We start from the raw sequence: 24438 nt of genomic DNA, 5'->3' as shown, positions 1-24438 counted from the left end.
GGGAGCCGGGGGGGGTCGGGCTCTGCTCCCAGGAACCAGCAGTAGGACAAGAGGGCACAGCCTTGAACTGCCCCAGGGCAGGTTTAGGTTGGACATTGGGAAGAAGTTCTTCCCAGAGAGAGGGATCAGCCCTTGGAATGAGCTGCTCAGGGAGGGGGTGGAGTCCCCGTCCCTGGAGGTGTTTAAGCAGAGCCTGGATATGGCATCAGTGCCATGGTCTGGGTGACAAGGTGGGGTTGGGTGATGGGTTGGACTGGATGATCTCAGAGGTCTTTTCCAACCTCGTTGATTCTGTGATCTTTAAACCATCAAAGCTTTGAGTTTTCTGGACTGGTTCTGATTAGCTTCAATAAAAAAAGCTTGAGGGAGTTGAGGATTGAACATCTGAGATCTTAAATTTATGGTCCTTCAAAGACATGTGGGAGTAACCATTAGATACAGAGGAGAATAACAAAGACATTATAGCCTGAAAGTGGGAGACTCTTTGTCTAAGGAAGAATGCTAAGAGAACCAAAGAACATGGACCAAAATAGAAAACAAATTTACATCCTAATCCCACAGCAAGCACCAAACCCTTTTTGCATCGCTCCTGGCTTTCAGCTTCTCTGGAGTGTTCCCGAGGGAGCTTCAAAGGCCTAGGATCACCTGAGTTTTGGGTGGCCATGGAGGGCTCAGTGAGTTCAGGCAAGGGGAGGGAAGAGCTGCCTGAGCAGGGAGCTACTGAACTCACCCTGATGGGATATGAAATATGGATGGGGCTGGGAACACCGCTGTTAGAGCTGATTTATTCCTGGCACCTTGCAGTGGTGCTGCTGGGGAGGTTGTATTACAGACTCATTGATCCCCCATTAATGATGGATTAACATTTAACAGTGTCCTCCCCCTCCATCAGTCCGTAGCTTTTCACATGGAGCTGGTGGGAGATGAATTTTCATTGTATGTAAAACTGATCTATACCAGGATTTCTTACCACTGGCTTCATTCTGCCTCTCTAATTTCAGTAGATCTCCCTTGAAAACTGGTGATTCATATTCATTTTTTTCACATGGTGTTTAATAATTTACGGCTTTGGGTGTTTTCAGGTTGTCCAAGGCACTGTTGGTTGTCCGGAATGCAGAGCTCCCAAGCAGCTGGCTGGGGATCACCTTGAACTCCCTGCAAGTGCCAAGGTGCTGTTTGCTGCCTGGGCTGGGCTGGGTTTGTGCAGGAGGAGGAGTTGGCAGTGACTCATCCTGGGAGCCAGGCTTGGCATGACATAGCTGAGACTGTGGGGTGACACAGCAAGACACCACACAGGGACACATATGGACTCTGGCCAAGCCACTTTGGCATCAGCAGCAGATGGAAAGGTGTGTGTGTCTGCTCAGCCATGAGCTGGGCATGCAGGGAGGACTGGAGAAGGCATCTGGATGTAACAAAAAAAGGCAGACCTCTATAGGAGGCCCAAGATGATCAGAGGGATGGAGCAGCTCTGCTGTGAGGAAAGTCTGAGAGAACTGGGATTGTTCAGCCTGGAGAAGAGAAGCTTTGGGGTGACCTGATTGTGGCCTTCCAGGACCTGAAGGAGCCGACAGGAAAGATGGAGAGTGATTATGTATAATAATCTCTCCTGGAATGACAGGACAAGGGGGAATGGCTTCAAACTCACAGAGAGCAGGGTTAGATGGGATATTGGAAAGAAATTCTGCCCTGTGAGGGTGGGGAGGCCCTGGCACAGGTTGCCCAGAGAAGCTGTGGCTGCCCCATCCCTGGAAATGTCCAAGGCCATGTTGGGTGGGGCTTGGAGCAACCTGGGCTTGAGCTGTTTGTATACATTCTTCCTGCCACATGGGCTAGTGGAAGGTGTCCCTGCTCATGGTAGGGGGAGTTGGAACAAGATGTTTAAAGTCCTTTCCAACTCAAACCATTCTATGATAACGATGTAAATGAAGGTATTCAGCAGGGACTTTGAAGGGCTGGGAGTCTCCAATGAGGTGAGGAATCCTGCCAGGTAAAACCCCTCACACAGCTGTGCCAGGAGACTTTGTGTCTGCAAGCCCTGCTCCAGGCTCTGCTATTTGTGAACACACCCTGCACTCAGGTTTCTGTCCTCTCCCGGCAATCCTGTCCACCCTCAACCCTTGAGATCCACCTGCCCTGTTCCTCCAGGCTTTTGACCCGGTGCAGAAGATGAAGTTGCTCCAAAGCCAGCAACTTTTGGCTACAGGGTACACCTGAACATTGTCCCTGTGCTATGGCTGCTCTGGGATCTGCATTTCCTGCCTGCAGTTTCCAGGAGTAAAAGAAACAACCTATGAAATTCTTCTTCTCACAACTGTGCTAATTCATTAGCACAAGCTTGTGAGCTGTTTCTGCTCAACTGATGAGCAGTTCCTGTGGTCAGTAGGGTCAGTGGGGTTTAGGGGATCCTTGCAGAAAGCCAGTGGTTCACCCCTTTCCAATGGTTCGCCCCTTTCCCACCCTCAGGTGACAAGCCCCACTAAGGGATGGGTTGCTTTGAAGTGACAGACTGTGAGGGAAACAGGCTGTGGGGACAGAGTGTCTCAGCACAGAGGGGGATCAAGGGGCAGCCAACATGGGGGTTATGGAGCCACAGAGCACTGCTTCCACATTTCTACAATTCAGCCATTTTTGCCCATCCCTTCACAAATGACCTCTCTGGCCATGGAGTCTCTCTCTGTGTAACACAACCTGGAGCCCCAAGGTGGGGAGGAGACACCAGCCAAGAGGGTCAAAGGACACTGGTGACTTTCTGGTCCTGCCAGCTCATTCCCCACCCACCCCAGGCACAGAGAAACATAAAACCACAACCAAATGGATAGTTTCTGCTGTTTTTTTTCACGTAATTTCTTTTAACTGGCATTAAAAGGATTGCACCTTCTGATACAGATCATTCATATATATACAAATAATTTATACTCCATGTACATAATTTACAACTGTACAGAGTAAACTCTGGATGCCACAGACCACACTCCAACCCAACTCACAGTCTTGTGGCTTTTTAAGCATTTTCCTTGTGTGCTGGGGTGCACAAAACCCCCAGTGAAGCCCCAAAGAGGCAAATGTGTGCAGAGCCACTGGTCACTCCTTAAACCCCATATTATCCCAGCTCACACAGGAGAACAGCTGGTGCAAGCAGGCTGTTCCTGACTTGTTTGTGAGCCTCCTGTCTACCTTCAGCTTCCTTCAGGACCAGAACGTTTCCTGCCTAAGTCTGGCACAGGTGAACATCAACAATTTTTGATTTATGAGGTGAAAAACAGTACTGAAGGACCAGATGCTGTGGCTGAGACCTTGCAGCCTTGTCACTCCTGTGGGGGACATTAAGGCTTGAGGACTGTGCTTGGCTCTGCCAGGAGCAAGGGGCTACATCTGCCAGCATTCCAAGGTAGCTTCCTTTGGAAATGGTCATGCTGCTGTTGCCCAGTGTGATCTTCCAACTGTGCAGGTTCAGGATTAAATATTTCTTGGGACCTGGTGGCTTTTTAAACTGCTAAATAACCTGTCACCTGCTGACAGCTCTGGAGCTGCTTGTGCCCCCAGGAGTGTGTTTCAGCAGTTGTTTTGGGTGACATGACACACCCAAAGTGAGAGCAAATCAACCTTTAGCTTGGGAACAGGAAAGGGCAATGCCTGCTGTGCCAGGTGACAGGAGAGGGAACACAGCTGCCCTGTGCTTGCTGGCACAGAGAGGGACCAGGGAGGGTTGAACCCCTAAACCCTGATGCATGTGGTAAGAAATAGAGGTAAGATTTCCATGGGGCCTAACCAGCCAAGACAACCCACAAGCTGAGAGCAGTTCTGCTGAAGGGAAACTCCTCTCCAGTCCCCCAGACTGGGATATCTGGAGGTGGGCTCCTTGTTCCAGGTGTGGGTGGTTAAACAGAAGTGACTTTCCAGAGGTGCAGCTCCGGCTGGGCAGACCTGGCACAGACAGGCCAGAGGGGTGGATTTGTTCCATCTGTTGGGGCTAAATAAGGATTTGCCAGTGTCACTGCAGCTGGTTGGCATCACCCTGGAGCATGGAGCTGGCTCCAGGGATTCCCCAGCAGTGTCAGCCAGAGATGACTGGGGAGAGCTGTTATGTACACCTACAAAGCTAAAGGACACTTTCACACTTTCTTTGGGCTGGTGATCCAAGCAAGCACCCCTGAGTGAAGGCAGCCCAGGTAATGAGTTTTTGGGAGCCAAGAGAATAAAGAAATGATAGTGTCATAGAAGGAATGTCCCAAAATTCCTCCAATGTGAATTTATGGGGGACTCCCTGGACTCCAGAAACCACAGATCACATTCAGAAAGTCAATAAACACACACGGTATTGCATCCATTATTTCACTCAGCCAAAAACTGGAATGAAGACAAGGTCCTCCTCCTGGATCATCCTGAACACTGGGTCACTCTGACTCACTCCACAACTTCTGGTGGAAGCAGGAGCTGTGCTGTCCCTGCTCAGCCTGGCCCAGCTGCAAACCAGGGAAGGGTTTCCACACCATGGGAGCAGCAAGAGAAAGGAACAAAGAAGTCTTTCAGGCATCCTGCCCATCCATCAATCCCAGGAGCACTCCTCTGCACAATGCAGCAGGCACAGACCAAACCAGGACTGCAAGGCAGGCTGGAACACTGAGACATTGCTGGCTGACCTCATGGGAGAGGTCCAGTCCTGCTGGGACTGTAGGAGGTTGTTCCCAGGATGTACAACTGGAGGAACGCACCCAGCACTCGTGAGGTTCCAGACAAGATGCAGAGAGGGTGTATAGTGAAACCACAGTGAAATCCCAGGTGGACTCCAAGTTGCAGCTCAGATGTCCAAGAGCTCCTGTGCAGCCTCCATATCTGCTCAGTGAAGGTCTCTGCTTCGAGCAGAGCCAAGCATATCCCACAGCACTTCCTGGGCAGCACAAGCAGTTCTTGCCCTGTTCCTCACTGCCAAATATGGCAGCAGATTTCCCATGTCCCCCATTCATTGTTATCCCATGTAGCCCTTTGAAACAACAGGAGGTTTTCCACTGACTTCCAGAGAAGCCTCATTGAACACACATTGTGGCCAGGCTTCCCTAAATCAGGCAGGGAATTTGGTTTGCCCAAATACATCACCCTGTGCCAGAATGAAGAGTTTGCTGTGCAGACCCCGGCAGTCAGGCCCTGATCCCGTGCTGGGCTGTGAGACATCACCACAATAAATATTACTGCCAGCAACTGCCCTGGGATGCACAGCACAGCAAGCACCACCACCTCAGCCAGGTTTTCTACCCAGTCTTCCTGAAATGAAGAAGCTCAGAGGTTTCCCCTGACTTGTGCAAAAGGTTAAAACTCAGTTCTGCAGCAAGACTCTGCCCCTTGGCAGGGGGCTGTTAGCCATGGTCACACTGTCACCCAGCAGGGCATGGCTGTCACCCCGAGCCCTATCCACCCCTGCTCTCGCAGCTTTTCCCATCATTACCATTGTAAAATCACCATTGGTGCCTTTTAGTGTGTTTTCTTTTTCCATGTCCTCTGTGATGCCCCAATGTCACATCTCCCACAGCAGCTTTCTCTCGTTTTCTTCACTGCGTGACGCCTGCAAACGTGTTGATGGGCAGGAGCAGAGACTTGGGCATGTATTTCACAAGCCCCACGTCTCCTGTTTCGTGAAGGCTGAATTTCATGGTCCTTGTCTTTTGCAAGCAGTAGCTGGGCTCTAGGCAAGGAGACACTTCCAGGCTGCAAGAGCACAAGAACACATTTGCTGCATGTACAGATCTGCCTTTGAGGGCCAAAGCCTCATCTCAGATGAAACACCAGGTCTCTCCCCGACTGCTGAGGGAGGATGGTCACACTGAAATGTGCAGCTGCTTTTATGCTTTTTTGCAACTGTGTTTGGCTGCAAAGATGAGCTGATGTGTGTCAGTTTGACCACACCACCAGTGCCCATAGCCTGGCCCAGCCTGATTCTCAGGAATTCAGTTTATGTGTGTTACATGAGGCCCACAGACCTTGAACTACCTGCTTGTTTCCAACACATCATATGTCACTTCTACAGGCACATTAATCCCTGCTACTTTCACAGGGCTGGATTCTCTACCCCTTGAGACTCCCTGGTGAGAGGTACAGTCAGTGGAGAGAGCATCAGCCTCATGAGATGATTCAGGAGATCCAGGATCTGTTTGTCCCTGGAGGTACCAATTCTTCTACTGTCCTAACGACAGCACCTTATGTACAATGAAAAACCATTTTGTTTCTCACGCCATCACCCAAAAACACAAAGCACCCCTCTGCCCTGCATTCCCTGGAGAAGGCCTTTTGTCCTGCATGAGGATGAGGACTAGGACTCCCTGGGAAACAGCCCTTCCAGGGAGATGGGCAGAGCCTGGCACACATGGCACTCTCACCTGATCACATTCCTGTAGGTTCTTCTGCTGTCCTTATCCAGACGCACCGTGAAGGGTCTCTGCTCTGTGCTCCTGATCGTGATATTTCGTGTTTTCAACCTGTTTGCCACAGCCTGGATGGAGAGAGGAGGAGGAGCCCAGTGAGTGTGTCTCTCCCCTCCCTTGGCTGCGCGGTGGTGGGTGGTGTGTGCGTGCTGGGTATGAGAGGGACAGATGAGGATGTTCCTCTGGTTTTTATTTTTTAACCTCAGATGTGACACAAGGCAAATCTTTCCCCTGTAATCACAACCTGGTCAAGTTTTGTAAGGGCAGGCTTTCCAAACTGGCAATGCTTGCACAGGCTACAAGGTTTGGGATGTCTGATGTGGGGCATGGTCTGTTCTCCACGGCTGTGGGGTATCTTTGTGGGCAGTGTGGGCTGCAGCACCTTGCTGTTCCCAAAAGCCAGATGAAAATAAGAAAAACTGTGCTGGCTACTTAAAAACACCAACTGAGAGACTGGAGACTCCAGGGCCTGAATGACCAAGGCACACCAACACTTAATGCCACCCAAACTGCAGGGACAGGTTCCCATGAGGCAGCGTTGCCTCTGGGGTCTGACCTCTCATGCAAAACAAAAAGGACAGAAGCCCAAGATTTCAGTCCCTTCTCTTACATCTCCACCTTTCTGAGCTGATAAATAGATTAACTGAATTTCCTGCTTCACGTTTGTGCTTTGTTAAATTATTTTTTGGGATTTCTGTGGGGAATAACATGCAGGGTCTGCAGCTGAAGGTGTGGAGTAAATGGAGTGGGTAGCAAAACTACAGACCCTCTCCTGCACCCAAGTGGAGCCACGAGGACTGGGGCTAAGCTTTATTTCTCTGCTTTGTCCTGTGGACACAGCTCAGTCATTCAGGGTCTCCTGTGACAGGATTCCACGTTGCATTGACCAGCAGGGGCTTTGGCTCAAAAATCTGGACTTTTCCATGGAAAGTAACTACAAAGCACCCTCTAAGCAGGGTGGTCCCAAAGCCTTCTCCTCCCCACAGAGTGTTTCCCCTTTCACTGCTGTTGCAAGGGATTTCCAGGCAGTGACCAACCCCTCCAGGGCCGTGAGGATCCCACAGGAACTCACTGAGAACGACCGTCCTGACAAGTTGCTGGTCCTGATGATTTCAGTGATGGTCACATTCAGACACACGAGGTCTGCAACAGAAGCAGCATGTTAATGTCAGGCCGTGGCAGGATCTCAGCTCAGCTTGCAGTAGGGCTGGTGCCATACCCCACATTTTAGGTGCACTGCCTGTGGGATACATAGGGCAGCAGAAAAGGAGGACTCTGGCAAGCTCCAGGGGCTAGGGATTCATGTAGGATCATGCTCAGGGTGGGAAGCTCACAGGGCAAGGTGAAAGTGGAAGGCTGGAGTAAAAGGAAGATGCTGCCAAGCTTAGATCAGACACATCATTCATGAGAAAACACACCTCCAGACTGTGGTGATACCAATATATGCCTGTCACTGATTCAACCCCACAGCCCAAGCACAACTGGCACTAAGGATTGTCCTCAGATTTACTCTGTTGAGTACTTGAAAACTCAGCAAACCCTCCTCACATGGTTCCAAGCAGGAAGAACCCACCTTCAGCCTCCTGAGAAGGGATGGCTTTCATCACCAGACCTGTGGAGCGCAGGGACATGTCCAGCTCCTTCTCCCGCTCACTCACCACGACCTGCAGGCAAAGCTCTGTTAGTTCCTCCTGGCAGAGAGGTCTGGGGCAGGTTTTCACAAACACAGGGTTATCTACCAGGCTTTTAAAGCTCACCACAACTTCTCTGTCCTCTCCTTTTAGGAGATCTGTGCCATGCTGGGTATCCCTGTGAGCAGAGACATTTTGGGCTGCTGAGAGCCCTGCTTACCTTTCTGTATGTTACTGTGAGATCTATGCCAGGGCCATCCAGGGTTGTTTTCTTCTTGGTCATGCTTAACTCTGCAAGGAGGGAACCGAGTGGGATTGAGGTTTCACTCATGCCACCCGTCTGTGGTGAGCAGAGGGGAGTTCTTCCATGGGATGAGCCACCTCCTCCATCACAGAGTGGTCTGGCACATCAGCCCTTCTCTCCTTGCCTACGGGAGCTGAGGCTCTGTGCACTCAGCACCTCCCAGTGAGATGGACCCACTCAAGGGTCTGTGCCCAACCTCAATGGCAAACATCCATTGGATTGGACACCACAGGGCACTGATGGAAGGGCTGGATGTGCCTTCTGTAATGGCCCAGCCTTCAAGCACTCTTGTTCCATAACTGGCACCTCGAGGAAGCTGGATTTCTAATAGGGAAAACACCTGGCAAAGGGGATGGCTGTAAAGCCCAGCTTATTTCCTCAACAAAATTAGGGCGCTGATCCAACTCCAGAGGGTCCTGGAGCCAACCAAAGGCACAGTCTACAAAAGCTGGTTGAGACCAGGAGCCAAGTGACTGCAAGGTCTCTCATTTAGCCTGGTTTCACGTGCCTGAGAGGGAGATGGAGGTGTTTAGGGAAGCCTCCTGCTTGTCCCATAACATGGCTTTGGCTGCTGCAGGCTGAGGGACAGGGTAAGTGGGGTCTGAGGGTGGCAGGACCCCTGCCCAGGGTGGCAGCCCCTGCTGCAGGGCTCAGCTTGGTGGGACACACACACCTCTGTGGGAGATGCTGTCCTGCCCCTGGGTGCAGAGCTCCGTGAGGAACACGTCCTCAGCCGGCTCCTGTGCCGGGTCGTTGAAGAAAATCTGAAAGAGAGGAAAATCTCTTAAGAACGTCTCCTGGGTCACCTGTGGCCTCACCATGGCAGCCAGGGCACCCATGGGATGGGGAGAACTGCTTTGGCTCTGCTTCCTGAAGCTCAGGAGCACGGCAGACCTTGGCCCTGGTCAGTAGAGCCACGGGCAGTGTCCCCTGCCACTGGATGTCCCTGTGCACTCACGATGAGTCAGCTCCCAGCCATCCACCCCCTGGTCACAGGGAGCAGCTTCCCAGGCCTGGCTGAGATGTTGGCTGAGCTTCAAGGTACCTAATTTCTATCTGATACACTTAAATCATCAGGTCACTCCAGCCCTAGGAATTATTTTCTTTTCATGGTCTTGTACTGAGCAAACTGTGAGGAGAAGGTCCTGGAGAACCTCTCCCAGCCCTACATCCAGCTCCTGTGGGACTTGAGTCACACTGCTAGGAAGCTTTCAGCAGCCAAAGGGGAACAGTGTGCTCTTAACCAAAAAGGCAAAACAGGGTCAAGTGTTTCCAGATGAAGCAATATCACACCCTGTACGGCAAGAGATTAGTTTAGGTGCGTCTATCTGAAAACCACATCTGGAATCAGTTCCTCTTCCCCTGCTTGAATCACCCACTCTCTCAGCTGCTGTTGGTTTTTGTCTTGGAGGAGAAATGAGTGGAGTAAAAATTCACCAAAAAAATCAAAATCCCCAGCCACACAAGCTGAGGACCAGGTGCTCCAAGTCTTTACAGGACACATGTTATTAGTTCAAGTCCTGGTGAAGCTACACCAGGAATTACCAAAGCTCTTCCAGCTCTTTGCATGTACCAATTTGCTCATCCAAAGGCTGCTCCTGTGCTGTTGCCACAGTGGCTACAAGTAGATTAAAAGGAGATCTGTGCATCAGTGCCAGCCCAAGCTTTGAAGGGGGGAAACTGCCAGAGGAGCAGAGCAGGGGATGATGTTATGTGCCCAAAGACAGTTTGTCTTGGCTCTCAGATCTGGCATATCAGATGCCAGGTCTCACTCTGATACCTTTTCAGAGAAAAGCTGAGAGGAAATAAACAAAATGGTGTTTCAGGAAATCCTGCAAAGCCCCTCTGAGGTACAGAAAGGTTTTGGTAAAAGCTGCTCAGAAAAGTCCTGTTTGCTCACAGAACAAGCAGCAGGAGGTACCAGGGCTCCTAAGCACAGAGCAGGAAATCTGTGTCCCTTCAAGGCTCACTTTTCTGACCTGGGTGATCCTGAAATAGCCTTTCCAGGATCACTGACTCCAGCTGAGCTGTGCTACACGGAGTCACTGAATCTGGGAACCTTGCAAGGAGAGGACAGGCTGGGGGGCACAGGGATCCAGATCTGCTGGAAGTCCCCGGGCCCTGCTGACTCTGCACAGCTCCACAAGCCCTTGCAGGGCCATGTGAAGGCTCAGGAGATGTGACACCCACCTTCACAGCATAGACCTGGAAGCAGACGGGCTGGAGGCCCATGCGGACGTAGTAAGCGATGACGTCTGTGATGAACAGATCGGTCACGAGGTGTTTGCTTGGCGAGGGAGGCTGGGCAGGGGGGCAAATCACACCATGGATCAGTCCACAGTCACTTCTCAGAAACCCTGCCACAAACCCTCACACCCTCCCAGACAAACAGTGAGTGATGAGCTGTCGCTCTGCCCTCACTGGTCAAAGCAAATGGGAGAAGCCAAGGCTGTGCCCACCCGACAGCTTTTTTTTGTAGGCTGTCAATGATGGCTCAAACTGCCAGGAAATGAGAGCCAGGGGTATTTCAGCAAACGCCTCATCTACCTTTTCTTTCTTGAAATCTGCCATTTCCTGCCCCTTGGCCAAAAAACCCCACCACAGCAAATGGGCCTTGTGGGCTGGGGCAGTGTCAGCCACAGACACCTTCCAGCTGCCGGGCCCAGGGGAGGGTTTGCAGGAGAAAAGCTCTGTCTGGGGCACAGAGGAGCCCTGCAGGGGCACAAACTCATCCTCGGGTGTGTTTGGGAAATGGGCCAGGCTGGGGAGGTGGGAAGGTTTTCCTCATACCATGGTGGCCAGCTTGGGAATCACGTGGCACAGGGTGTTGATGTTGCTCTCGTACCACGGGTCGGCCCTGCCCAGGTACCTGGCCACCTCACAGAGCTCCTCGTGGCTGCTGGAAGGGTGGTCCTGTGGGAGAAACACAGCTCAGAGGATATACCAGGAGCCATAGAGAAGCCAGAGGGAGCTGTGCCCTTCCCTGCTTGGTCCAGAGAAGATGGCAAACTCACTTAGGGGGTGCTCTAGGGAAAAAATTAAGTGAAGAATGAAAAGAAGAAATAATCATTTTTATAAGAGCATGTTTGTCAGGGTTCACAGCCAGCTCTGGGCCAGCTTAACATATTATGAGAAGTGCAAGTGTTTATTTGTCACTGTCTTGAGGCTGTCAGAGGGGAAAAGACATGTCCAAGATAAACTGCAAGGTAGTGACTTACAGATCTAGAACTGGGGCCGTGACCAAGGAGGCAAAGCCCTCAGTGAGCAGCAACTGCTTCCCCTAAGCATTTAGGAGGTGGGAAAAGAACAAGCACTTTGCTAAACCTCATCAGTCCTCCTATAGGTGGGTCACAGAAGCAGGACTGAATGAGCTGCCACCCATCAGGGAGGCTGGAGCAACCTGAAGGTCTGTGGAGCTGATGGGTTCCCAAAACCAGTCTGCAAACGGAGCCCAACCACCCTGACTTGGCTCCCACCCTCCTTGTTCTAGGAACAGGGCATGAACGGATGGGAATTCCTGTATCCCCCCTGTTCTCCCTCCAAAAACACCGTCATCACTTGCCGGCAGTTGGCAGCAGCACCCGGAGCTGCCGTGCTCAGACTCACCACAACAGCCAAGGTGTTTGGCTGCCCTGCCACCACCGGGATGTAGTAGAACTGCAGGTTCAGCCTGGGAGTCAGGAAAACCCGCCGTGTTTCCCGTTTCCTTGAAATGGAAAAAAAACAACAGTCGTGTCCGAAGGGAAAGAGGGAAGAACACGGCTCTTGGCCAAGGCTGGGCAGTGCCAGGAGACTGCAGCTGCTCTGCAACAGGAGCATGTGCCCTCCTCGTGTGCCTCCCTTTGCCCTGTGTGACAGGATGGCAGTAATGCCCCTGGGTTCCCAAACTGAGCACGGGGACATGATGGGGAGCCAGAGACAGAATTTTTTTCTTGGACTGGTGGTCCCTCTGCACCCAGCTCTGACCCCCAGGCTGCTGCCTGCACCACAGCCTAGACCCACCCCATGCTGCTCTCCTGGCCCAGGTGAACCAGCTGGGAAGAGCCAGCTGGAACACAGCTTTTCTTTAGAATTTTTCCCTTTTCCATAGGAAAACATCCTGCCTCGATTACTCTTTATTAACCCACTCCATGGACAGAGAGAAGAACTCGCTGTGTGCATTGTTTGGGCCAACAGAGCCAAATGATGCCATGCAGACCGTGAAGTCTGAGTGCCAAACACCGGAGTCCCACCCTGTTCCAGGTAACGCTGGAGCCCAACCCCATCCCCAGCCATCCTGGCTGCTTCCAAAGGCTGAAGAGCACAGTCCCCACTCTGTCCTGCCCTTCCCCAAGCCCCCAGAGCCCAGAAGGCTGTGGCCAGAGTTACCTCAGAGAGTGGTAGGCCTGGGCCAGGCGCCCCAGGATGCGGTCATCCCCCAGCAGCACGATGCGGGCAGTGTGCAGCCTCTGGAGCGGGGCTGCAGCATCCTGGGGGACTCCTGATCTCTTCTGCAGCTTCACTGGGGGCTTCACCCCGGGACTGCTGCAGCCAGCCTGCAGGAAGGCCACACTCTCCAGTGGTGATGGCTTTTTTTTAATGCCGCCCCTCCTGTGCAGCCGGGATTGCTCCGTTTCGGCGCCGCAAGGGGCCAAGGGCTCCTCCACAGCCACGGGCAGGTCTCGTTCAATCCCACTGTCGGTGGAGAGGACAGAGAAGCGGGTCTGCTCACAGCATTCACAGTCTGAGATGTTGTCCTGGATCTCGAAGTTGTCCAGGTCCTGGCCGAGGCAGTCGGGCTCGCAGCTCTGTGAGAGCGGGCGGATGAACAGCACCAATTCCTTCCCTGCGGGCAGAGAGGGGCTTGAGGAGGGAAATCCAACCAACTCCAGGCTGAGCCCTTGCCCTGCCCTGGCTTCCCTCTTCTCAGGCAAACTGTAAAGCAAATATCTCCACCAGTGGGCCCAAGGGGAGTCTGTCTTTCAGTCCCATTTCACATTGCACCATAAAGAGAGCTCAGTATCACTCAAACTATAGAATTATAGGCTCACAGAAATGTTTGGGTTGGAAGGGACCTTGAAGATCATCTCATTCCAATGACCTGCCATAGGCAGGGACACCTCCCACTAGGTTGCTCAGAGCTCCATCCAACCTGGCCTTGAACACTTCCAGGGATGGGGCATCCACAACAAAATCAGGTACTCTGGACACATCCTGCTGCAGCCTGTTCCCCTCCTCACTCCTTCAGCCCATTACACCCCTAATCCCCTGACCACAAGAAGGAAGGCTGCTGCATTCAGCACAAAACCCCACGAGCTTGGCCCTTGGGTGATGGTTACAAGACTCACTGCTCAGGAGTCAGGGCTAAATGACAAGTTTTGCACAGGACCCCCACCCTCAGGCACCACCCCAGTTCCCCACAGCCCCCCTGGGGCACTCACAGAGCTGGTTGTCTTCTGTCCAGAGGTGAAAGCTGATGGTGGGGTTGGGCAGAGGTGTGTCCTGCAGCCCTCCCAGGGGAGCATTGCCTGGGGGAAACAAGGTTGCTTGTAACACACAGGAGCATTTTCCCCACTCAGGTTCATGAACCCCCCCAGTGCTGAGCACCAGGCACTGGCTGAGAGACCCTCTGATGAGTCCCAGGGGCTCTCCCACCCTGGTTGCTTCTGGCCAGATGTGAGGCTGTAATCACAGGGCCTCTGCTCTCACAAATCAGCTGTAAGAAGATGCCTACACCCCGAGTGGAAGGGAGGAATGAAAATAGGGAGGCTGAGACAGGGGCAAGTGAAGGACCTTGCTTTGCAGAGAGCAGAGGGGTTGCAGAATAAATCAAACGTTCTTCACCAGGGAGACCTCTGGTCCCACCATCACCATCTCTTTTTAACCCATTATGGCTCTGGGAAAGGCAGTGACAGACTTTAACAGCTCACTGCATCCAAAAGGTGGAGATGGTCCCACTCCTGTCCCTGCACCACTGGCTGCTATTCCTCATATCTTGCAGTGGAACAGTCTCCAGATATTTTTGGGGAGGGGATTGGGACACAGGGAGTAGCCAGGAGAGGAACCATGACCTCCATTTCCCTCTGGTCTATCCCAGATTTGTGTGAGGAGCTGTAATGACTGGAGACCTTTTTTATAATCTGTGTAGCCCCAGTGGCACCAGGCTGGAAAAGAGCACTGCCAGGGATGGGAGGAGATGGCAGTGCCACAGTCCACCACATCATAGGTGGTTTGGGTTGGAAGGGACCTTAAAGACCATCCAGTTCCAACCCCTGCCATGGGCAGGGACACCTTCCACTAGCCCAGGTTGCTCCAAGCCCCGTCCAACCTGGCTTTGAACATTTCCAGGGATGGGGCAGCCACAGCTTCTCTGGGAAACTTTGTACATCAGTACAAGGAAGTTTCAGGGAGGGGAGCACAGTGTCCCCCCTGTCCAGGCCATGGCAGGATGTTCCTTGCACCAGCAGAGCACCTCAGAGCCTGTCCAATCTCCCCCAGCTGCCATCTCTGACACCCTTTGCAAACAACAGAGACAGCTGAATCAGGAGCAGAGATTGCCACAGTCCCTTTCCTCAGGTGACAAATCTGCCTTCCATTGCCAGTTTTCCATCCTGGCCATCAGGTCACTGCAAGGACCTGATCCCAGTCCTGCTGCTAAAGCAGAGGCAGAGGGAAGGTGGGGATGGACACCTATGGGAGGGCATGGCAGAGACACAGCAGGGAGGCGAGGGCCTGCCAGCTGCTCCTCTCTCCCACTGGGAATGGCTGGCTGGAGCTCACCTGCTTGCGAGGAGCTGAGGAGGGCCCGGTAGATCTCCTCCAGCCTGGCTGTGTGCTGGCCACGGGCTGTGCTCCCCTCGCTTCCTGCACACTCCACTGCCACCACCACCTGCTGGAACCAGTGCTCCACCTCGCTCATGGGCATATCCTGCCGTGGGAAGCAGCTGTTAACACCCAGAGGTGTGAAAAGAGGGGATGCTACACGGGCAGAGCCATGGGAGGGGGCAGAAAGAGGGCAAATGAGTCCTGCAAAAATCGTTTCATAGCAGAGGACACAAAGGTCCTCTTGTCCCCGGGGAAGGCTGGCTGTGCTGTCTGCTTAAAGCTTTTTTCTGGCAGGTTTGCAGCTGATGGACACTGTGTCCCCCGGGGAGTCAGCAGCAGTGCTGGCACTTCAAATGACTCTGAGGAAATGGGGACAGCAGTCACACAAAGGCGTCCTTGGAGCGGAAATTGCTGAGAGCCCCTCCAAAGGTGCCTTTCTGAACCAGGCATTTGTGTTCCTGTGGCTCCACAGCTCCTTCAAGGAGGCTTTGGAGAAAACTCATTGAAACTGTTCCACATTGAGATGTTTCTGCAATGCCCAGGGGCTCACAGGGGAGCTGTGTTTCAGTGGCAGAGCCCTGCTCTGCTGGGCAAAACTGACAACTCAAACTTAAGATTCAAAACCTCTGGCTATTTATAAAACCTGTTTTATATTTGAAGACTGTTTTAGTTTTACACCAGCTCTGCAAGTAACACTGGGGCTGCCAGGGGTGGAGACCAGCAGTGAGGAGCTGGGTGGGGGCAATCTCTCCACTTGACAAAACACCTTTTTCTTCTTCAAGGTGTCCAACAAGAGCAGGACAATTGGAAAACCATGGGTGGTGCTGCAGGGGTGCTGCTGTTACCTGGAGTCTGCCCTTCAGGGCGCCGAGGTCGCAGCCCTCGCCCAGGGCCGCCTGCATGGCGTGGCTGATCACGCAGCACATGCACGCCCGGGGGCTCTGGGACACCTGAGCTGCCTCTGTGTCGGTGAGCAGAGCGTTGCAGATGGCTTCAGAGAGCAGCTCGGGGTCAGCAAAGATGAAAATCCTGTGTGGGGCAGGAGGGTGGGAAAAAGAGAAGAGAGGAGAGGAGAGTATTCCCTGTTACTGACATCATAGAATCCCAGAATATGCTGAGTTGAAAGGGACCCAAAAGGGTCGTCCAGTCCAACTCCTGGCCCTGCACAGGCCCATCCCCAAGAGTCACCCCCTGTACCCCAGAGGATCAGCCAAACCCTCCTGGAGCTCTGGCAGCCTTGGGGCTGTGCCCACTGCCCTGGGGAGCCTGGGCAGTGCCCAACCAGCCTCTGGGGGAAGAACCTTTGGCTGAGATCCCACCTGAGCCTGCCCTGACACAGCTCCAGCCATTCCCTGGGTGCTGTCCCTGGTCCCCCCAGAGCAGAGCTCAGTCCCTGCCCCTCCTCTGCCCCTGCCCAGGGAGTTGTAGACTGAGCAGCTCACGTCTCCCTTATTCCATGTAGAGAAAAAGTGTTGCTGTTCATATTCCCCTTCTCCACCCTGTCTCCCCACCAAGGGAAGCTTCCTGCTTCCCAGGACCACAGAAATAAATTGGGACACACAAGAGGAATAATGCTCCTCCCAAAGCAAAGCTCATTTTGGCAAGGTACTGGATGCCACCAAATTGTGTCCCCCACGTACTGCCACGGGGTTGAGGTCCAGATTGTCTGTTCCATCCAAGATTAATTTAGAGCACTGGAAAAGGACAGATTTCACTAAGAGACTGCAAAATAAAAGTATCAGCACATTCAAGGAGGCACTACTCACTTTTCCTGGTAAGGGTATGGATCGCTTTTGAGGCTTTGTTCAGAAATGACCATTCTTTGGTACAAGGTACCTGGCAAGTGCAGGGAGAAAAAAACATGGGAGTCAGAGCATGAGAAATAACACAACTCCTTGGAGCAGCTGAGTGCTACTCCCAGTTGTAGAGGCTGGTGGTGGCTCTGCCAAGTCCCATTGCTGGGGAGATGATGTAAAGGAGCCAAGAATCAGGCCCAGAGTTAAAAATACTCAAAGGCAAAGATAGGTCATGCTACATAAAAAGAAAACCCCTTCTATTCAGGGATGATTTCCTGTGTTTCCCTTCCTTTGTTTAGTGGATTATGAGCTTGGGAGGAAGCAGGAGGAAGAGCCCTGCTCCTGGCCTCCCTCCCCAGGGCCACACGGGGGGACAATGTCTGGGGGGATATGAGGAGCACAACAGGCTTCTGAATCAGGAGAGATGTATTTTAGCCTCACCCAGCTCTGGGGAGGGGAAGATACACCCACCTGGCACTGCTCAGGTACAATCATCTTGGGAACCTTGTGGTGCTCTGAGGGAAGCCCCACTGGAGATCCCCATCTCTCCAGGCTGAATCATTCCTTTACCAGAAATCAGGTGAGATAAAGGTGGACCTTGGAGCTCCAGACAAAGCAGTACTGGGGAAGGGTGGTTGGGGTGATGGGGGTGAGCTGAGAATACCTAAAATGGCATTTTTTTATTTCCCACCATGTTTCTCATGTTTTACCTCCCCCTCACAGGGTGTCTGCACCCTGCACTGTTCTGAAGGATTACTTTTAAAGACTCCTATTAAAGAAAACTGTAAAAAGAAGAATTTTAAAAAGCAACATGGAGGAAAAGGGAAACAAAGTTGTCCCTTAGCTTGCTTTTTAGAAGGGACAGTTCTCTGCAGACACTACTGGCATTTTAGTGTCTACAACCTGATGCACAGGTACTGGAGGGACAGCTCATGCTGGGCAGCTGCAACTCAGTCTCAGATGCAAAATTCACTTTGCAAAAAGGAGACCTCCACAAAACACACTGAGATGCCCAGGCTGGGAGCAGAAACATCCTGTTTCCCATATAGAATCATAGAAAATGCTGAGCTGGAAGGGACCCACAAGGATCATCCAGTCCAACCCTCAGCCCTGCACAGGCCCATCCCCAAGAGTCACCCCCTGTGCCCCAGAGCATCAGCCAAACCCTCCTGGAGCTCTGGCAGCCTTGGGGCTGTGCCCACTGCCCTGGGGAGCCTGGGCAGTGCCCAACCAGCCTCTGGGGGAAGAACCTTTGTCCAATATCCAACCTAACCCTGCCCTGACACAGCTCCAGCCATTCCCTGGCTGCTGTCCCTGGTCCCCCCAGAGCAGAGCTCAGTCCCTGCCCCTCCTCTGCCCCTGCCCAGGAAGGTGGAACTGCACTGAGGTCTCCCCTCAGTCTCCTCTTCTCCAGCTGAACACACCAAGTGACTTCAGCCACTCCTCATAATGCAGAGGGTGTGTATCCATATCTATATCTGTATCTATATCTATATCTATATCTATCTATATCTATATCTATATCTATATCTATATCTATATCTATATCTATATCTATATCTATATATCTATATATCTATATATCTATATATCTATATCTATCTATCTATATTTTTATACATATAGCTGGCCTTAGATGGGCTGGCCTGGACTCTGGTGTGCCTGCACTGACCCCAAAGTTTTCTGCTAGTAACTAAGGCTCAGCAGCCTGAGGTCAGGAGAGGGGGACCCTCCCACCCAAATGCATGCCCAAGACCCCCAGGCATTTGGCCATCTCCCTGCCATGGCTCACTGCATTGGGCAAAGGCCAGCTCAGGCATGGAAATCCCCCAGAGTCCCCATGAGCTGTTCTTGGCTGGGGTGTAGTTGATTTTCTTCATGACACCCCAGTCCCGTTGCCTCGAGGGCCCAGCCGTGCCCGGTGCCATGCAGGGACAGAGCAGGGCACCATCATACCTGGTGCTGTCCTCTCCACCTTCAGCCTGGTGGCATAGTCCAGCCCAATGGTGCAGAAAGGCTTGGGCAGGGTCAGCAGCTTCTTGCAGAAGTCGTAGACTCTGCCACAGAGCTCCTCAGAGATGCAGGGAGCCTGGAGAGAGATAAGGAGATGCCACGGGCAGGGATCCCTGATGCTGCTCTCCCCACAGACCCCAGAACTACACCAAATTCTATGTGGATTTAAATGCAAAATGAAGCAGAATGTTTGGAAACCTCCAGCAATAACCACTGAAGGATGTGGGCGCTTTTTTTACCAGGTTGTGGCTTCCTGCACCACCAGGCACCTAAACACCTCCAGCAAAGCAGGTCAGCTGGAAGGACCTGTCACTCCTGTGCGTGTCACAGGTGACAAAGTCTCACAGCACCCTGGGAAATACCCAACTGAGCCCACCCATGGCAGTCCCAGGGCTTTGCTGAGCAGGGGCTGGGCTATTCCAGCACAGGAACAGGTCCTGAGTGACTTCAAGTGGCCCCTCCTGTGGCTTCTGATTTCCCTGGCTCTTGCCCCAGCAAGGCCCACGGTAGGTTACCTTGATCAAGGTGTACATCAGGGTGTGCAGCAAGGGGATGATGTAATGCCTGAAGTCACCCCGCTCTGCCTGTGGAAGCAGAAGGAACAGTCAGTGCCTGCAGGATCCCGGGCTGGGCACCAGCACTGGGAATGAGCCCCCAGAGCCCCCAGGATGTGCTGGATTCTGTCTCTCAGCAGCTCAGATGCCCAAGGTATTCGTCCTGGCTTAGGGGATATGATCCCTGGGTCAAGGTGGGGTTTGGGATCCCCTCACAGGCTTTTAGGGCAGGCAGGATGTCTCTGGAGGGTGCATGGACCACACAGGCACGGTGGGAGAGAGAGAGCAAAGGTTTCCAACAGACCTCCTTTCTATTGCAGAAGCTCATATGGAAAACCAAAACCTCTGGGAAAAGCCTGTCTTACATTTGGTGGGTGTGGGACCAGAGTGAACAGGGAGGGAGCTGTTCTTGCATCCCCATCCTGGCCCATGGGAAACCAGATGGATGCTCCAGCTGACACAGCTCCAGGCCCTCCCTGCAGCCTGGCCTGGCTCTAACAACAGCTCCAGCAACAGGAATGCCCAGGGATAAACGTGGGAAAGGTATTTCCACTCCAAAGATATTTCCAGCACCTTTCTTCAGGGCTGATGGATCTGAGTTAAATGGAACTGATGGCAGCAAAGCTTTAGAAACGATCAATGAAATGAATAACGCTGAATTGCTGAGCCCAGTTGATATTTGCCCTGGAGGAACTCAAGCATGAAATTGCTAAATTATCATCTCTGGTTGGTACTGGTGGCTCAGAGCTGCTGCAGCGCCAGAGGAGTGAAAAAATAATAAAACCCAAACGAGCGACACAGATTTCCAGGAAGAGCTTCAGGGAGATGAAGGGAATTACAAACTAAGAGCACTGACACCCTTTCTGGGCAAGGAAAGATAAGAGTAGCAGAGTGATAGTAGGTATGAGGAGGACTGACATGGCTTTAGCAGAGGAAAGCAGCCCTCAAGTCCCCAGAGGAAATCCCTGTATCCACAGCCAAGGGTGATGTGGGTGTTCCTGTCTATCTGGATTTGCAAAAGCTGCTGGATAAAATCCCTTCCCAAGGCACTGAAGGAAGCTGAACTGCCACAGCATGAGACAGACAGCCTGCAAGCAGCCTCAGAGCTGCTACAAGGCAGAAATCTGGGATTGGGAATAACTGCTGGATGTGTGCACAGGGATCTGCACTGGGCTGGCATGGCCCGTGTGTGTGGCACATGTTGAGGGAGGGAGGTGGCAGCCTCGGCAGGGCTGCTCCATCCTCCCAGATCAGAAGGAGAAATTAGTGAAAATGCAGAGAAAATGGTGCAGGGAGGTTTGTGCACACAGGATGAGGAGTGTGGGCTCATCAGTGGGGTGAGAAGGAGGAGAATGAGGAGGAGGAGGGGAACAGGGGCTGATCCTCCCTGCACTGGAATGAGGGCACTGGGTGAAATGAGGCAGGCTCATAGGAGAGAAAAAGTGCTTCTTCTACACATGACACCTCAGCAAACCACAAACCAGGTCACCCCAGGATGCTGAGAGTGCTAAAGGTTTATACAAGAGCAGAAAATGACAAAGTAAATCAATGAAAGCAAAAAGCCATCACAGGTTCCCACGTGTGCTCCCGGGACAGGACGCTGGGCAAGGTGTTTCATCACAATGGGTGATGTGGAGGAGTATTTTCCACTCTACGTGTGACCACAGCTGGTGGGGTGGGATGAGGGAGATTTGGGTTGGTTGGAGGTGTTTATCACTATTTGCAGGCTGTGAGGGCTTGGCTGCTGTGACATTGAGGAGCCTGGGGAGGTTCCTGGCTCTGCCCACAGCTTATCGTCACTTTTGGGACAAACCCTGGCCCCTGCAGACATCAGCTGGGGACCAGCTACAGCTCTGCCCTGGTGTCCCACAGGGTTTTCCACTCTGTGCTAAGCCACAGTCCCCAGCCAGGCTCAAGGCCCCTAAAAACTCCTGTTTGAGGTGGAGTTGAGTCCCCGTTCCTCTGCCCACCCAGCAGGGCACGTGCCACGGAGAGGCCAAGCGTGGCACTCAGGGGACACCTCTGAGGTGGCACTTACCCTTTCCAGCTCCTTCACCAGGATCCTGACCAGGACAGAGCTGTTACTGGGATTCTGGTCGATTTTTTTATGCAGGGTCCATCGCAGCATCCCTGAGAAGTGAAAGCCAGGAAAGGTCAGGTTGCCAAGCAGAGCAGGGAGGGATCAGGGTGTTCCACAAAGGAATCAGGAGATCTGGGCACTGTCGGTGCAAAAAACACCCACTGGGATGCTGCACTGACATCTCTATCAGAGTTAAACCAGATTTGTCTTCCCTCTGCTTCAATCATCCCTCTGCAAGGGACAAGCCAGGCTGCTGCCCTGATTCTGGATGCAGCTCTGAAGTGTTGTATCTCTAGTACTGGGAAACCTTTGGAAAAAGGTCCCCAGGACTGTGGGAGCTGGAGAACAGCAGGGCAGGGCAATGGACATGAAGTTTGTTTCCTGTTGCCTCTCTTGCTCTGTGCATCACTGCCTGTTTTCACAGCCTGCCCCAAGGAATTTGGGTTCCTGCTGGTCCCCAGCACACAGCACCTGAACACTGCTTGCCAACAGCACTCAGAGCAAGGACCGCAAAGCATCTCAGTCCTGAGGATGTCAAGGCTCATTCCAGACAAAATCCAACTTAATAAACTGTAAAATATTCCGCACGCTCCAAGAAAAATCAATTTTTCAAAATTAATTAGGTTTCCTAAGGTTGTGACAGTCCAGTGACTGGCTCAGGTAGAGTCTCATTCTCCAAATGCATAACAGAGAAATCAAGTGACTCTTCAGTGAGGAGCTGAGCAGTGCATGGCAAAACAGTATCCCCATGGAGAGAGGCAGGGAAACTCCAGCTCTGAGGTGCTGAGTGAGTTGGACAGGGATGTGCCAGGAGTCAGTGTCAGATCTGGGAGCTCTGCATTTATGTCCCAGCTTAATGCTGGACACCCTGGGTGAGTGTAGGGTGGGAAGGATGTAAAAGCCATGCAGAGGATGATGAAAACGGCTGGGGCTGGTGCACAGCAGTCACAGAACAACAGCATCACAGGATATTCCAAGTTGGAAGGGACCCACGAGGGTCACTGAGTCCAACTTTTAAGTGAATGGCCCGTGAGGGGATCAAACCCACAACCTTGGTGTTTTAGCACCATGCTCTGAGCAGCTGAGCTGATCCCAGGGTCACCAGGAGCAAAGATTTGGCACCTCCAAGAGCAGCTTAGGGAGGGCAGAGCAGCGCCGGGGGGGCGAAGCCACTGTGTCCCCCCACCCTGGCACTGCCTGAGAGAGGGGAGCAGGGGCTGTTGGGGCCAAGCAAGCCCCAGCAAGGCGGGCACTGACCCCGGGGGCGGTGTCGGGGGTGTGTCTCACCTCGGTCACACTGGCAGGCCGGGTGGTGCCCGTCCAGCTCTCGCAGCAGCGTCCGGACCCGGCGCAGGATGTCCGACTCCACCTCTGCGGGGACAAAGAGGGCGTGAGCAGCCAGGCCAGCACCCCTGGGAGACTGGGACAGCCCCGGGGGAGGAGAGACTGGTTTGGGTGAGCACAGGGACTGCACCCTCCACACAGCCCTCAGGGTGGCTGTCCCAGCAGGTTTCAATCCTGAATGAACCTCTGTGGAAACAGAGCAGAGCTGCCCGAGCCGGGTGGGAATGCCAACCCATGGACTGGTGGTCCCTGGAGCCACACTGGAGAGCAGAGTGCTCCTGCAGGGACGTGAGGGTAAAGAGGCTTTGCAGAGGAATGCTCATACATGAGCTCTGCAGAGCCTTCCTCTTCCCCTGTTCGATAAAAAAATCACACATTAAATATAGAACTAGCAAAATTAAACCACAACTTGGCACCAGGAACGAGCAGAAACACCTCTGCATTTTGGCACTGCACGGATTCAGCCTCAACCTCGCACCCATTGCAAGGAGCACTCTTGCAACAAGGTCTGCTGCCCACACCAGCAGCTCACCCCTCATGGGAAACACATGCAGAGCCACCAGGCTGGCATGTCCCCTCCTGCCTTCACCTGTGACCCCTCACAGCCTCTCCCTGACATGTAACCACCCACCCCTGGGCCTGGAGCACCTTCTGCTTCCCCAGGAAGGGACTCTGGGTCAGTGCTTCTGCCTGGTAACCACCACATGCACGTTGTACTCATCAAAACCAAACTGCATCCTGCTCTCGGCCAGAAATAAGTTCTACAACCTCAGTCCCAGTTTGGGGCATGACTCACAGTGGGCTGAGGGCTCATGAGCATGAGCTCACTGGGTGACAGTGACTGGCCACGCACAAAAATCAGCCCTGAAAGCACGTGGGTGAAGGACAGGAAGGCTGCAAGGTCCCTGTACCCCACCATGGTCCTGCCTTTGTGTCCCTCCTTACACTGGGCTCTTTCCCTACCAGCAAAACAATTCTTGCTCCTTTGTAATGAAAAAAAGCATTATATAAAGTTGGATATTATCAGGTGATGTTCTCCTGATGTAGGAAATTTCAGGCTGGAGCAGCCAGAACAGGGCCTGGTCCAGGGGAGGATCACAGAATCCCAGGATGGTTTGGGTTGGAAGGGACCTTAAAGATCATCTCATTCCACCCCCTGCCATGGGCAGGGATACCTTCCACTAGATCAGGTTGCTCAGAGTTCCATCAAATCTGGGCTTAAACACTTCCAGGGGCCTCAGATGTTTGTGGCAACTGTGTCCCAGGGCCCTTTCCTGGGGCAGGTTCCTGTCTCCATGTTCACGGGTGGGATCCCGATCATTGCCAGCAGTGACCAAGTGGGTCTTGCCTGCTTGGCAAGGATGCAAGGAGCAATTTATCCAGTTCCTAAGGGAACTCCAGACAAATACTGCCTGGTCAGAGTTGTCTCATCCACGTGGGACTGCCTTTTGGGATGGGTGTCATTACCACCACGTTTCCTGCCCAGTTTTGCTGCT

The 24438-nt window shown here is 52.8% G+C and overlaps 1 protein-coding gene across 1 annotated transcript; it reads right to left on the bottom strand.

Annotated features, from left to right (window-relative positions):
- Positions 1 to 2878: 2878 nt before the first annotated feature.
- PIK3R6 (phosphoinositide-3-kinase regulatory subunit 6) lies at positions 2879 to 22967 on the bottom strand. Its single transcript, XM_027691781.1, has 18 exons — positions 22886 to 22967; positions 21557 to 21648; positions 19480 to 19548; positions 18908 to 19040; positions 16922 to 16991; positions 16001 to 16184; positions 15111 to 15258; positions 13772 to 13858; positions 12720 to 13176; positions 11958 to 12057; positions 11142 to 11264; positions 10542 to 10652; positions 9025 to 9115; positions 8268 to 8338; positions 7990 to 8080; positions 7489 to 7559; positions 6372 to 6484; positions 2879 to 5703 (listed from the first exon to the last, which is right to left on the bottom strand). Exons 2-18 carry the CDS (start codon positions 21644 to 21646, stop codon positions 5547 to 5549), a joined length of 2166 nt encoding a protein of 721 aa, XP_027547582.1. The 5' UTR covers positions 21647 to 21648; positions 22886 to 22967; the 3' UTR covers positions 2879 to 5546.
- Positions 22968 to 24438: the final 1471 nt, after the last annotated feature.

This window comes from Neopelma chrysocephalum, unplaced genomic scaffold (assembly GCF_003984885.1).
Source record: "Neopelma chrysocephalum unplaced genomic scaffold, ASM398488v2 Primary Assembly neopelma1_84, whole genome shotgun sequence".
Taxonomy (NCBI): domain Eukaryota; kingdom Metazoa; phylum Chordata; class Aves; order Passeriformes; family Pipridae; genus Neopelma; species Neopelma chrysocephalum.
This window is presented reverse-complemented; position numbering and strand designations above follow the sequence as displayed.

Excerpts from the sequence above, each read along its gene's own strand:
- PIK3R6 (XM_027691781.1), bottom strand. The coding sequence starts at position 21,646 with ATGCTGCGATGGACCCTGCATAAAAAAATCGACCAGAATCCCAGTAAC. Across the intron at positions 13,177-13,771 it reads GACAGAAGACAACCAGCTCT|GGAAGGAATTGGTGCTGTTC; the intron begins GTGAGTGCCCCA and ends CTCTGCCCGCAG. Across the intron at positions 8,339-9,024 it reads GGACAGCATCTCCCACAGAG|AGTTAAGCATGACCAAGAAG; the intron begins GTGTGTGTGTCC and ends CCCTCCTTGCAG.